We start from the raw sequence: 14,656 nt of genomic DNA on the forward strand, positions 1-14,656 counted from the left end.
GTGGGGGACCCAAAAAGAGGAGGTTTGCGGCTGCTCTGTTCCATTGAGCAGGTAAGTATAGGCATGTTTGTCATTTAAAAAAGAAACCTTTACAATCACTTTAAGGTAAAAAACCTTAACCACTTCCAGAGTAAACAATGCTATCATGAATGGCTACAATGTGATTGGACACAGTAGTCACAGATCACCCTGCTGTGCTCCAACAGAAGGACCCCCGAAATAACAGATCACCCGCCCCAGCCATTCATCTACATTGGCTGGGCGGGTGCTCTGTTACTCCAGGAGGACATACGGGTCCTTTTGTTGGAGCACAGCGGCTCGATCTGTGACCGCTGTGTCCAATCCCATGGTATCCATTCATGATAGCATTGTTTACTCAAACAAGTGAATTGTGAAAAACACATGAAAGCCCGCTTTGAGTTTGCCACAAAGCACCTGAAGGACTCTCAGATTGTGAAGAACAAGCTGAAGAAAACGAGATTGAATTGGTTGGCCTCAATTCTAAATGTTATATTTAGAGGAAACCAGGCACCGCTTATCACATGCCCAATACCATCCCAACAGTGAAACATAGTGGTGGCAGCATCATGCAGTGGGGGTGTTTTTCAGCAGCAGGGACTGGGAGACTGGTCAGGGCTGAGGTAAACCTGAATAGAGGAAAGTACAGAGATATCCCCAATAATAACATGTTCCACAGCGTTTAGGACCTCATACTGGGTCGAAGGTTAACCTTCCAACATGACAACGATCCTAAGCACATAGACAAGACAGCACAGGAGTGGCTAAGGTACAACTGTGAATGTCCTGGATTGGCCCAGCCACAGCCCTGACTTGAACCTTATTGAACACCTCTGGAGAAACTTGAAAATGGCTGTCCACGGACAGTACCATCCAACCTGACTGAGCTTGAGAGGATTTGCAAAAAGAATGGCAGAAAATCCCCCAACCCAGGAGTGCAAAGTTGCGTCATACCCAAAAAAGGCTCTAGGCTGTAATTGATGTGAAATGTGCTTGAACAAAGTACTGAGAAAAAGGGTTTACATAATTAAAGCAGAGCTCCACCCAAAAGGGTGGGTTCCATTTTAAGGCCTCCTCCCCCGCTCCTGGTACAGAAATGGCACTTTTGGGCAGCGGGGGGGGGGAAGCAGGTACCTGATTTTGACATCGCCTAGGTGATCGGAAGCGGAAGTTCTCTCCCCCCGCAGTCTTCTGGGACACGCGACAGGTCCCTGAAGACCACAGGATCATTCACAATGCGCAGCACGGCTCACGCATGTGCAGTGGACACCATAAGCTGTCACAGTCGGATGCCCACAGTTAACATGCCAATGCTGGGGACAGACGATAGGAGATGAAAATGGCTGGGGTCAGCACACTGCTGGATCGTAGTTTTTGTAGCTGCTGACTGAAGCTCCATTTGAAGTACATGATATTTCTGTTTTTTCTTTTTAATAAATTCACTGAATATTTTTAAATTCTGTTGACAATGACATAGTCATTATAGGGTACTGAGGGCAGATTAGTGACCAAAAAAATGAATTTAAAGAACTGTAGAATCAGTCTGCAACATAACATTTAAAAGGGTTAAGGGGGTCCGAATACTTTATCGGGTTATTTTTACAAAAGAAATATAGCAGAATACATTTTGACCTAAATTTATGAAGAAAGATTTTTTTTTTTGCAAAATTTTACAACAGAAACTAAGAAAAGTAGCAATTTTATCCATGGCAAGATTTGTTTTTTACTAAAAATAATACTATGATTTAACAATACTGACATGCACTACCAAAGTGTGAAATTTAATGATAGCTCTGCTTTAATAAAGTTTCACTGACCTATGCAAAAATGATTTATTCAGATTTGTAATGATCTGTAAAGAGGGAAACTAACAGATAATTGTGATCTGCTGCCGTGCATATGTGCTGACATTTGACATGCTAATGTTACCACACTATGCAAATCCTAGTCTGTTACTGACACTTTGACCTCTACATGGTTTGGGACCCAAATGTATTAAGTGTATAGGCTAGAAAAATTGTGGAATTCCATTAAAATGTGACCTGAAGGTCAAGCCTCCACACTAAACACAAAATACAATAAATAATGGTAAGGAAAAAGAACTGTGAATACATTTAGAGCTAATCAAAAAAAAAATAAATAAAAGAATTGTCAATTCAAAGATTAACCCTTTCCCTACTGGCACATTGTAAAATGACCCCGGCAGGAACATTCACTCCCTCCGGGCAGATGTCATATGACGTCTCCCCGTTCTCCCCGCTCCTGTGCGCCCCCAGGGGCGTGCAGCGCGGCAATCTGGGATGAGGCGTGTCCCTTGGGACACAACCCATTGCCGATTGGGGTAAAGAGCCAATCAAAGTGGCTCTTTACCATGTGACCGGCTGTGTCCAATCACAGCCGGTCATATGTGTTGTCCTTGATCACGCCGCTCGTCCACGCCCCCTGGGGCATGCAGCGCAGTGATCGGGGATGCAGAGAGGCATGTCACTCTGACACAGCCCCATCTCCAATCAGGGTAAAGAGCCAATTAAATTGGCTCTTTAACACGTGACTGGCTGTGATTGGACACAGGACCTGTCACCAGTCCAGCAGAGTACCTGTCCCCACCCATTAGAGTACCTGTCCACAGCACATCAGTGCACCTGTCTCCAGCCCATCAGAGTACCGAGTACCTGTCACCAGCTCATCAGAGTACCCGAGTACCTGTCACCAGCTCATCAGAGTACCCGAGTACCTGTCACCAGCTCATCAGAGTACCCGAGTACCTGTCACTAGCCCAGAGTACCTTTCTGCAGCCCATCAGAGTAGCCGAGTACCTGTCTCTAGCCCATCAGAGTAGCCGAGTACCTGTCTCCAGCCCAGAGTACTCGAGTACCTGTCTCCAGCCCAGAGTACTCGAGTACCTGTCTCCAGCCCAGAGTACTCGAGTACCTGTCTCCAGCCCAGAGTACTCGAGTACCTGTCTCCAGCCCAGAGTACTCGAGTACCTGTCTCCAGCCCAGAGTACTCGAGTACCTGTCTCCAGCCCAGAGTACTCGAGTACCTGTCTCCAGCCCAGAGTACTCGAGTACCTGTCTCCAGCTCAGAGTACTCGAGTACCTGTCTCCAGCCCAGAGTACCCGAGTACCTGTCTCCAGCCCAGAGTACTCGAGTACCTGTCTCCAGCCCAGAGTACCTGTCTCCAGCCCAGAGTACTTGAGTACCTGTCTCCAGCACAGAGTATCGAGTACCTGTCTCCAGCCCAGAGTACCCGAGTACCGATCTGCAGACCATCAGAGTACCCGAGTGCCTGTCTTCAGCTCAGAATACCCGAGTACCTTTTCTGCAGCCCATCAGAGTACCAAAGTACCTGTCTCCAGCCAATTAGAGTACCTGGGTACCTATCTGCAGCCCATCAGAGTAGCCGAGTACCTGTCTCTAGCCCATCAGAGTAGCCGAGTACCTGTCTCCAGCCCAGAGTACTCGAGTACCTGTCTCCAGCCCAGAGTACTCGAGTACCTGTCTCCAGCCCAGAGTACTCGAGTACCTGTCTCCAGCCCAGAGTAGCCGAGTACCTGTCTCCAGCCCAGAGTACTCGAGTACCTGTCTCCAGCCCAGAGTACTCGAGTACCTGTCTCCAGCCCAGAGTACTCGAGTACCTGTCTCCAGCCCAGAGTACTCGAGTACCTGTCTCCAGCCCAGAGTACTCGAGTACCTGTCTCCAGCCCAGAGTACTCGAGTACCTGTCTCCAGCTCAGAGTACTCGAGTACCTGTCTCCAGCCCAGAGTACCCGAGTACCTGTCTCCAGCCCAGAGTACTCGAGTACCTGTCTCCAGCCCAGAGTACCTGTCTCCAGCCCAGAGTACTTGAGTACCTGTCTCCAGCACAGAGTATCGAGTACCTGTCTCCAGCCCAGAGTACCCGAGTACCGATCTGCAGACCATCAGAGTACCCGAGTGCCTGTCTTCAGCTCAGAATACCCGAGTACCTTTCTGCAGCCCATCAGAGTACCAAAGTACCTGTCTCCAGCCAATTAGAGTACCTGGGTACCTATCTGCAGCCCATCAGAGTACCCGAGTACCTCTCTGCAGCCCATTAGAGAACCCAAGTACCTGTTGCCAGCCCATAAGAGTACCCAAGTACCTATCTGCAGCCCATCAGAGTATCTGAGTACCTTTCGGCAGCCCATGCCTCATAGAATATACGTTGAGGTGTTTGCGTTCCAAAATGGGGTCATTTTGCAGGTAATTCCATTGTCCTGGTGCTCCAGGGCCTTCAAAGGTATGATAGATAGGAATGAAATTAGATATGTAATTTGTGCTCCTAGAACACCTGGAGATGCTACTAGGATTTTGGGCCCCTGTATGTGGCCAGGCTGTGGAGAAGTCTCACACATGTGGTATCGCCATACTCAGAAGTAGTAGCAGAATGTATTTTGGGGTGTAATTTTTGCTATGTACATGCTATGTGTTAAAAAAAATGTATAATTTGACAAAAAAAATATGTTTTCATTTTCTTTCCACATTTTCCAAAAACTTGTGGAAAAAAAATTACATGTTCAAAAGACTCATTATGCCTCCTAGGACATATGTTAGGGTGCTTTTTATGTTTGCTTTCCAAAGTGGGGTCATTTTGTGGGTAATTCCATTGTCCTGTGCTCCGGGGGCCTTCAAAAATGTGATAGGTTTTCGCCTTACAATATACTCTGAACAATTCTCCTTTTATAAACAATTTCTGTAAAAGATCAAACTGAATGTGTATTTAATCATTCACTGTTAGAACACACAGGAAAAAACGGTTTTCGGTGTGTCCTGTTCACACTGCAATGCACCCCCGAGCTGCGATAAAATGCAGTCATGCTGTAATTTATTGCAACACACTACATAGGATCACATACAGCAGTGTAGTGCATCACATTGCTGAACAGTGACATGAAGGAAGTGTCACTTTTCTGCACTTCAAATAAAGTTTAAAAATAAACAATTCACGCACCACACTCTACCAAAGTCGGAATGGACTGCTCCTGGAGGGTAAATCGCTGCCGTTTACCTCTCTGGCAGCTGTCCATTCAGTGTGAATTAAACCTTAACAAAAAGCTGTTTTACTAGGATAGAAAAAAAAAAACCCACAGAATAGAGAACAATAGATTGTAACATTTCTACTAAATCAAGAGATCTATTTATAAATGTTTTCTCACAAGATTCACACATCTTTCACTCAGGACTGACATCTGAATCCAACGAGAAAAATTTATGAATTTAGAGTGAATGTTGTGTGAATCTTGTGAGAAAACATTTATAAATATACTTCTGTTAATAAAACTGTAAAATCATTTTAACACATACAATTCCAACAATTAGGATTTTAAATACACAGTAAACCTGCATAACAAATGTGCACAGAGTGTAGCTGTATTTTACGAAATCACAGGATATAGAGCCTGCACCTTTTAAGACATTTTCCATAAGTTGAATGCACAGCTGAAAAAGTAAAATTAGTCAACATGTGGCCCTATCTCAAAATGATGTACGTACAATTCCCTGTAGGACAGTAATCTACATAGTCATCTCAGAAAGCTTTTACAGCACTTGGCTTTTTTCAGCTATAATGGATGGTAAAATGGGTTTGCTCACTTCAGTTCCAATTGTTTTATTTTCTTGTGTGCTGCACGCAGGCTTATCTGGAGGTCATCTCTACAGCGTTCTGCAATAAGACATCGCTGTTGTAGTTCCTCTAGCTTCCTGTAATCTTTCTCATTCCCCCGGCCTTCTTGATACACCTGCAACAAGAGATTGGATGGTTTTGACACTAGATCACCATGAGCGATTGAAATGTGTTTTCTGGATATGAGCCAAGTCAAAAAAACCAAAGACAAAAGACACAAAAGAATACCCTGCACAAAAGTAAACAGATGGCACAGAAAAGCCTAAACTTGGTAAACAACAAAACTGTACATCTTTAAAAAGTCACAAAACTAACAAATTATTGAGAGAATGCCCCAAAAATGAAAAAGCTAAATGTTTTCAAAATGAATGGCACGAATTTTAAACAGCAGCATATACACGAATGTCATGGCTATGTTTTATTTACAAACCATACAGAACAGCACAAAAACTTACAATCTAACTTCCCTAAACTAGTTACACAAACAACCCCCAAACAGGCTATAAAGACAGTAGTCAAGTAACATTGAAATATGGTTTTCCATTGCTGAAAAAAAATAAAACTCATGGGGGGATTAAATAAAGCATTCATCACACGTTACAAGCGGTAGCATCTTTTAACTAATCTGCGCCTAATTCTCGAAAGCCTTGTGACAGGTTTATTAAAGTGATTGTAAAATAACGGAATTTTTGTAAAATCTTACCTGTAAAATTCCTTTCTCTGAGTCCTCCGACAGTCGCCGCCTCTCCATATTCGTCACTATGGGGGTTATTGCCCTTTGCTACTCCTACGGAGCAAAGGTCAATAACCCCATAGTGACGAATATGGAGAGGCGGCGACTGTCGGAGGACGTAAGAGAAAACTGAATTTTTGTAAAATCTTACCTGTAAAATTCCTTTCTCTGAGTCCTCCGACAGTCGCCGCCTCTCCATATTCGTCACTGTGGGGTTATTGACCTTTGCTCCGTAGGAGTAGCAAAGGTCAATAACCCCCATAGTGACGAATATGGAGAGGCGGCGACTGTCAGAGGACGTAAGAGAAATATATAATTTTTTAAAATAATAAACATCTTATACTTGCCTGCTCTGTGCATTAGAGTTGCACAGAGCTGTTCCGATCCTCCTCTTCTGAGGTCCCCTGCTGGCGCTCTTTGTGCCTCCTCTGCTCAGTGTGCCACCATAGGAAACTGATTTCTATTATGCCATATCTGCAGGCTTGATCCAGGGCCACGCTGCCTACATCCACAGGCATAGACAGCACAGCTCGGTCCTACCCCCTCGTCACAGGATTTGACTGACAGCAGAGGGAGCCAATGGCTCCTGCTGCCTGTGCAAGGCCTGTGAGAGCAGGAGCGCCACTACAGATGGACGGCTCAGATAAATATAAGGTGGGCAATACAGGTACTGGAACATCTTTTACCTTAATGCAGGGAAAGCATTAAGGAAAAATTGGATTTTTGTAAGATCTTACCGTAAAATCCTTTTCTCTTAGCTCATTGACAGACGTAGTCCTCTTTGATTCACATCAATTGGGTTATGTTGCCTCCGCAGGAGTAGGACTAGGCAGAAAGAAAAAACGTTCTGGCTCCACCCTAGGGGCAGTCCCAGAGGGTATATCCTCCCTCTCTCTGCTACAGGGAATCAGTTCTGTTATAAAGCAGTAACAGAGAATTTAACCCAACCCAACTCAATGATAGAGGGGCGGGTACTACGTCTGTCAATGAGCTAAGAGAAAAGGATTTTACGGTAAGATCTTACAAAAATCCAATTTTCTCTGTCGCTCATTGACAGACGTAGTCCTCTTTGATTCACATCAATTGGGACATCCAGAAGCAGTGCCACAAATGAGGGGTGGGATTGACAGAAATCAAAATCCAATCTAGAAGGCCCAACCGGTGCCAACTAGAAGTTTTAAAGGCTCATTATAAACAAAGAATGAGACTCAAATAAAAATTCCAACGGAAAAAAACCCTCGAGGTAGACCACTGGTCTCCTCAAATTGCGGCCTGCAAAACCTTGCGGCCAAACGAGGCATCAGACGATGCCATTACATCAACTTTATAATGTTTTGTAAAGGTATGCACCGACGACCAGGTAGCCGCCTTGCACACCTGGACCACTGACGCCTGATGGCGAAAGGCCCATGACGCACTCAGTGCCCGAGTGGAATGCGCCTTAACAGGGAACGGGGGCTCCCGACCCTTAATAGAATAAGCCTGTACCACCGTCTGTCTGATCCATTTGGAAATAGTCGCGGCAGATGCAGGCAACCCCTTTTTGGGTCCATCCGGGACCACAAAAAGTGAATCCGTCTTGCGAAACGAGTCTGTCGTTTTCAAGTATACCCTGATCGCCCGGACCACATCCAAGGAGTGTAAAGCAAACTCCCGAGGATGACTGGGCTTAGGACACAGGGAAGGTAATACAATTTCTTCATTCAGATGAAATTCTGAAACCACTTTTGGTAGGAAGGATGGATTCGGACGAAGAACCACCTTATCTCTATGAACCACCAGATATGGGGAACGACAAGATAATGCAGCCAGTTCTGACACCCTGCGTGCAGAAGTGATAGCCACCAAGAAGGCCACCTTCTGGGACAACATAGGTAAAGGAATCTCCCTAATATCTTCAAAGGGAGGTTTCTGAAGAACCGACAATACTAAATTAAGATCCATGGGTGGTAACGGCGCGCGCACTGGCGGAGCCAGATGTCGCACCCCCTGGATGAAATTCCGCACCAAAGAATGAGTAGCCAATTTTTGTAATTTTGAATGAGTAGCCAGGTTTCTGAAAGAAGATGGCTAATGCTGAGACCTGACCCTTGATAGTGCTCAAGGCCAGTTTCTGCTCAACCCCTTGTTGCAGAAAAGCTAATATTCGACTAACCGAATAAGAACGTGGGTGGAACCCCAGAGGTTCACACCATGCAATGTAGGACTTCCATGTGCGATGATAAATCTTTCTGGAAGTCGCTTTCCTTGCTTTAACTAGAGTAGGAATAACTGAAGCTGACAATCCCTTGTCCTTCAGCACCTGGGTCTCAATAGCCAGGCCGTTAAAGCCAGCGATCGTAAAGCAGGATGGAAGATCGGTCCCTGAGACAGTAGGTCCTCCCTGAGAGGAAGTCGCCACGGGACGTCCGCCACCAGTCTGACCAAGTTGGCGTACCAAGCTCGGCAAAGCCAGTCCGGAGCTACCAGGATTACTGGAATTCCTTCCCCCTCTATCCTGCGAAGAAGTCTTGGCAGTAACCCGAGAGGAGGGAAGGCATACATTAGCTGGTATTGCCCCCACGGGGCAACCAGTGCATCTGCGGTCTCTGCTAGAGGATCGCGGGAGCGAGCCACAAATCTCTGTACTTTTCTGTTGAATCGTGATGCCAACAGATCCACATCCGGGGTGCCCCAACGTAGGCACAACTGGTGGAAAACTTCTGGATGGAGGGACCATTCCCCCTGATCCAGAGTCTGACGGCTGAGATAATCTGCCTGCCAATTCTCCACCCCCGGAATGAACACCGCAGAGATAGCTGGAACAAACCGTTCCGCCCAGCGAAGAATGCAAGCCACTTCCTTGGCCGCCCGGACACTCTTGGTGCCCCCTTGGTGATTGACATAAGCCACAGCCGTGGCGTTGTCCGACTGGATCCGAACCGGGCTGCCCTGGAGCTGCTCGGTCCAGTGAATCAGACAAAGTCTGATCGCTCTCAGTTCCAATACATTTATCGGTAACCTGGATTCTTCCGGGGACCAAAGTCCCTGGACGGATAACTGACCGAGAATTCCTCCCCATCCGGATAGACTGGCGTCCATGGCCACTATCGTCCAATATATTGGCAGAAATGACTTTCCCTGGCTGAGCATCGGAGACCGAAGCCACCAGACCAGAGACTCTCTGGTCTGTTTGCTCAATCGGATCCGATTGTCCAGGGATTCCGGATTCCGATTCCATTTGAGAAGAATCTCTTCCTGAAGAATTTGGGTATGGGACTGGGCAAATGGGACTGCTTCGAAGGAAGCCACCATCAACCCCAGAACCCTCATGCAAGTCCGAATCCAATGGGACTCTGTCGCGGCCGACCCAGCGCGGAGCTCTGGTCTGCACGCGCTCGTAGGCTGAACCGGGGTGACCACTGGATCTCAACATCCAGCCCGTCGCCCGGCCCCGCATACTTACTTGAATGTGTCGCGGCCGACCAAGCGCAATGCAATGGTCTGCGCGCGCTCGTAGGCCGGCTGGGGTGACCACTGGATCTCAACATCCAGCCCGTCGCCCAGATCCGGCGTAATTTGCTTGAAGATCTCACAGGAAAAAAACTGGAGAAACTACCTAAAAAAATATTTTTTCTAAAAAAAATCTTGCCAGGACCAGAGATCCCAGCAAGGAACTTAGGTCCTTACTCCTGACTAGACAGAAAAAAACTGATTCCCTGTAGCAGAGAGAGGGAGGATATAGCCTCTGGGACTGCCCCTAGGGTGGAGCCAGAACGTTTTTTCTTTCTGCCTAGTCCTACTCCTGCGGAGGCAACATAACCCAATTGATGTGAATCAAAGAGGACTACGTCTGTCAATGAGCGACAGAGAAAAATGTTTAGGCTTTAGATCCACTTTAAATTTTCAGATTTGTGCAGCAGATTAAGGTAGATCTTATTATCCCCACTTTAAGAGCTTGTCACTATGGCTGTGATAGGTTCAAAAATAATTCCCTCCACTTCACAGATTAGGAAACTGGTGGCAATTATGACCAACTCTAAGCTGACATCTAAGCTGACATACAATGGGATGCTAGTGCTCAGAGTGGGGCATGTATGTGCTAGGAAGTTGTCATGAATGTGCAGGGTTTGTCGGTTGCCTAAATGGCAGAATCCATTGGCATCCTAGCAACCAGTGACTTATCCCTGGCCCCATTCGGCTGCTGGCCAGGAAATTATCATGGCATTATCCAAATATTTGGACAATGTCAGGAATCTCCCAGTCAGCAGCTGAATGAGCCGGTGATAAATCATTGGTTGTTGTGACATTCTCAGCTGCACAGCTGACAATGTCCTAGCAATCAATGACATAGCGGAACACTGACAGTGGACAGAGCCTGATGGGAAACTCTGAGAGACTAGTTTGCCCATCAGGTCCATCTGCCTTGTGACTGACAGTGAATGGCAGTGGGCAGATTCCATAGCCACTATACACTCCATTAGAGGCTATGGAATACGCCCACAGTCTTTAATCTCTTTAATCTTTAAGAGTTCTCTAACAGGCTCTGCCCACCTCACAAAAAAAAAAACTTCTTGACTGCTGTGCCTATGCGGTGGCTGGGGAGGAAGGTTAATAACACTGAGCCTGTAATTTTATTAGGCTCAGTGTAAGTGAGCTGCACTAAGGACAGAAGGTTTGGTATGGACACTCCAGTCTCAGTGCATTCCTCCTCCCACGACAAGTTCATGTACCTGTTCTCAACAGGGACATGAATCTGTTGCAAGAATCAACATTTGTGGTGCAATGGTAAAACAGAATTCTAAAGAGCGCCTTCAAAACTCTTTATGGATTCCACTGATGGTCCACAAGGTCATGGTCAAATTTTGAGCATAGGACCCTGGTGCTGCTGACATGCAAAACATTTGCCTTTAAGTACTGGAAAATGATATATTTCATTTGAATTACTTGACAAGATGGCAGTGTTGACAGGCCACTAAATGCCTGCATGCTAGCAGTGTCAAACATATACCTGACTCCCCATTGGGCTGTTTATATGTATGTATTTATCAAGGCTGAGTGCCTAAATAAACAGTCTTTTTGCCTGTGGAAAAAGGCTATGCTCTATTTGGGAGGCCTCAGGACTGCATTCTGAGCACTTGGTCCTCTAACAGGCTGTGTGCATAAAGAAACAGATTATGGGGTTGATTTACTAAAACTGGAGAGTGCAAAATCTGATGCAGCTGTGCATGGTAGCCAATCAACTTCTAACTTCAGCTTGTTAAATTAAGCTTTGACAAAGGAAACCGGAAGATAATTGGTTTCTATGCAGAGCTGCACCAAATTTTGCACTCTCCAATTTTAGTAAATCAACCCCATGGTCTGTTTCTTTGTGTCTTTAGAATAAGGTTGTGTGCCTAGAAGTGTCCTATGCTGCAGTTAGGGAGGTGACCGAGAGTATAGGTAGCCATAGATGTATGGCCACTGCAGTTGAACATAAATCTACCGGTTGACTTCTGTTCAACCGCCCTACCAGATAAAAGCCACTGGATCAGCAGCTTTAGCCAATGGCTGCAGTACTGATCTGTTTATTGTCAGAATACAATAGTGCAGTCAAGCGCGGTCAAGCCTGAGAAGCTGTAGGAGCCCTAGAATGGATCAGGTTGTTCTACCTTCTCCTACTAGCGTTAGAAATGCATTCAACGATTGACCTAAATCAAGCTTCAAGGGGACAAGGTATGCTTAAAAGGTAGTAATCTTCTAAGTGGGGGCAAATCTCTTGTTTTCTTTCCTTCTCTCTAAAAATAATAATAATAATATATATAAAAAAAACACACAAACATACATTCACTTGTAATTCTTACAATATATACATATATATATATATACTGTAAGAATTACAAGTGAATTGCTAAAAATACCCTGACATATCCACACTGGGATCTGAGTTAAATAATTAGAGACAGCATCTGGTTCACTCTAAAACAGTGAGTGTGCGGGCCTTGAAACTTCCAGAGGGCCACACAAGAGCAGCGCATCTTCACACTTCAACACCTGAAAATGTTGGTCCTACTGCAATTTTCGCAGTGTATGGCAATGTACACTAAAGAAGCTGGAGTACAATAACCCCCAACACTGATGTCAATAATACCAACAGCATTGGAGTGAGTGGATGCACTAATAAACCACACCCATAATGTCAGTGGGCGCAATAAACCCCATCATTGATGTCCGTGGACACAGTAATAACCCCCATCATTGGTGTCAGTGATGGCAGAAATAACCCCCAGCATTGGTATCAGTGGATGCAATAATAACCCCCACCCATGTCAGTGGATGCAATAATAACCCACAGCATTGGTGTTAGTGACCACAATTATAATCCCCAACATTGGTGTCAGCCCACGCAGTAAAAGTTTCCAGCACTGGTGTCAGTACCATTACCCCCTCCTCCACATTAGTGATCACTGGCAGTGAAATGTAACCCCTGCCCCTTGAACTGGTGCTCTGTGACAGTGAAAGTTAAACCTCCCCCATTTTAGTGGTCATGGAAGTGAAATGCAACACTCCTGTACATTGGTGGTCAGTGGCAGTGAAAGTTATCATCCTATCCCCCCCCCCACATTGTTGGTTAGTGGCAGTGAAAGTACCCCCCCCCCCCCACACACACACACACACACACACACACACACACACACACACACACACACTGGTGGTCACTGGCAGTGAAATTCCACCCCCTGAATTGTTGGTTACTGGCAGTCAAATTTAACCCCCCAAACCCCATCCCCCAGGGGTCAGTGGCAGTGAACGTTAAGCCCGCCAACATTGGTAGTCAGTGGCAGTGAAATCATATTCTCTCTCACTTTTATGGCAACTGGCAGTGAAACTTAATTCCACCTCTATCTCCCTGCATTGGCGGTCAGTGGCAGTGAATGTTATTTCTAAATAATCTCCCTCCCACAATGCTGGACATAACAGTCAAGGTTCAAATCTCCCCCCTATTACTCTTACCTGATCATACACTTCCACACTCTTCTCTACTCCCCGAAGAAAACCCGACCCACATTACAGTATCTCTTTCAGTGCCGTCACTGGAGCACAGGAGGCGTTCCAGCACCTGACATTGTGCTGTCACTCTACTTTCTACATTGTGTCCAACAGCCTGCAGACACCAGGGCTCTAGAACTTGGTCTTACCTTCTCAAGCTCTTCCTCTGCAGCTCGCTTCTCTCTTAGAAGACGTTCGATAAGGCTTTGCTTCTCACCACATTCCTATTAAACAAAAGGCACATTTAACCATATAATATACAATTTGTTCCAACGAGTTCATAAATAAATGAGTTTATTTAAAGTAAACTATGCCATTAACACTTGCAATCCCATCTAATAGTAGCTGTGCATAAAGGATGTTGTAAGCGCTTTATTGCCCTCTCTCTCATCTCCCAGCTATCTAACAATCTCTTAAGGGTAGCCGTGAAAACTCATACTGGAAATCTGATATCTGGAAGTAAAAAGTAAATTTTCACAGTTTTCTTGGTTATAATGACATCAACCCTCCTTTTCTTATTGGCTATATTGATTACTTTTTCTATTGATTAGGGTGGAAAAAAAAAAAAGAAGCAATGATTTGAAAAAAATAATCATTTTTTTTTAAATTTAATTCTGATTTTTTTTGATTTTTAACAAATTTATTTTAATAAAATGCTTTTGTAGTAAAAATCTATCTAAATTATTTTCTATTTAAGATACATTAATAATTTAGTTTATTCAGCATGAAATGGAGCTTAGTTATGTAGCATGATGCTGTATATTCTGCAATATTTAAATTTTTGGTAAACTCTAAGCCCTTCAAGCTGAAATAACATGCACTGCGTTGATGCATTCGCACAATTCCACACTAACTACCAGCAAGAATGAGTCCTTACCATTTAAAGAGCACCTGTCATTTCAGATCAATCATGGCAGAGCCTGTTAGTGGGCATCCACTCACCTGCTGCCGCCACGTCCCTCACCTTGTTGTGTCACTGCTGCATCACCAGCTGTCCTATTAATATGAATGGGGCTGTCGGTGAGTCAACAGCAGGTCAGAGGAGGAGCCGCTGTAGGACAGAGATGACAGTTGCTCTTTAAAAATTATGATTTAAATTGAGTTGATTTAAATCAAGCCTTTTTACTAGTGATTTAAATTGTAATTTGAATCGACCTAATTTGCATCAAATCCACCTTGCTATTGGTTAAGGTCTAAAATCTGGTAACCTTTGGTGAAAGCAAATCTTCTACATGCTTACTAGCCTTGTAGAA

General features: G+C 45.1%; 1 protein-coding gene across 2 annotated transcripts in view; it reads right to left on the reverse strand.

The window, feature by feature from the left end:
• SCLT1 (sodium channel and clathrin linker 1) overlaps positions 1–14,656 on the reverse strand; it is a 365,290-nt gene that overhangs the window by 93,859 nt on the left and 256,775 nt on the right. For both annotated transcript variants that reach the window (XM_082270326.1, XM_082270327.1), the window contains exons 16-17: positions 13,553–13,627; positions 5,632–5,777 (exon numbers count right to left, since the gene is read on the reverse strand). In XM_082270326.1, the coding sequence (XP_082126452.1) occupies positions 5,632–5,777; positions 13,553–13,627 (221 nt within the window). The remainder of the gene's footprint in view (positions 1–5,631; positions 5,778–13,552; positions 13,628–14,656) is intronic.

Source organism: Pelophylax lessonae, assembly GCF_965119305.1.
Source record: "Pelophylax lessonae genome assembly, chromosome: 1".
Lineage (NCBI taxonomy): Eukaryota > Metazoa > Chordata > Amphibia > Anura > Ranidae > Pelophylax > Pelophylax lessonae.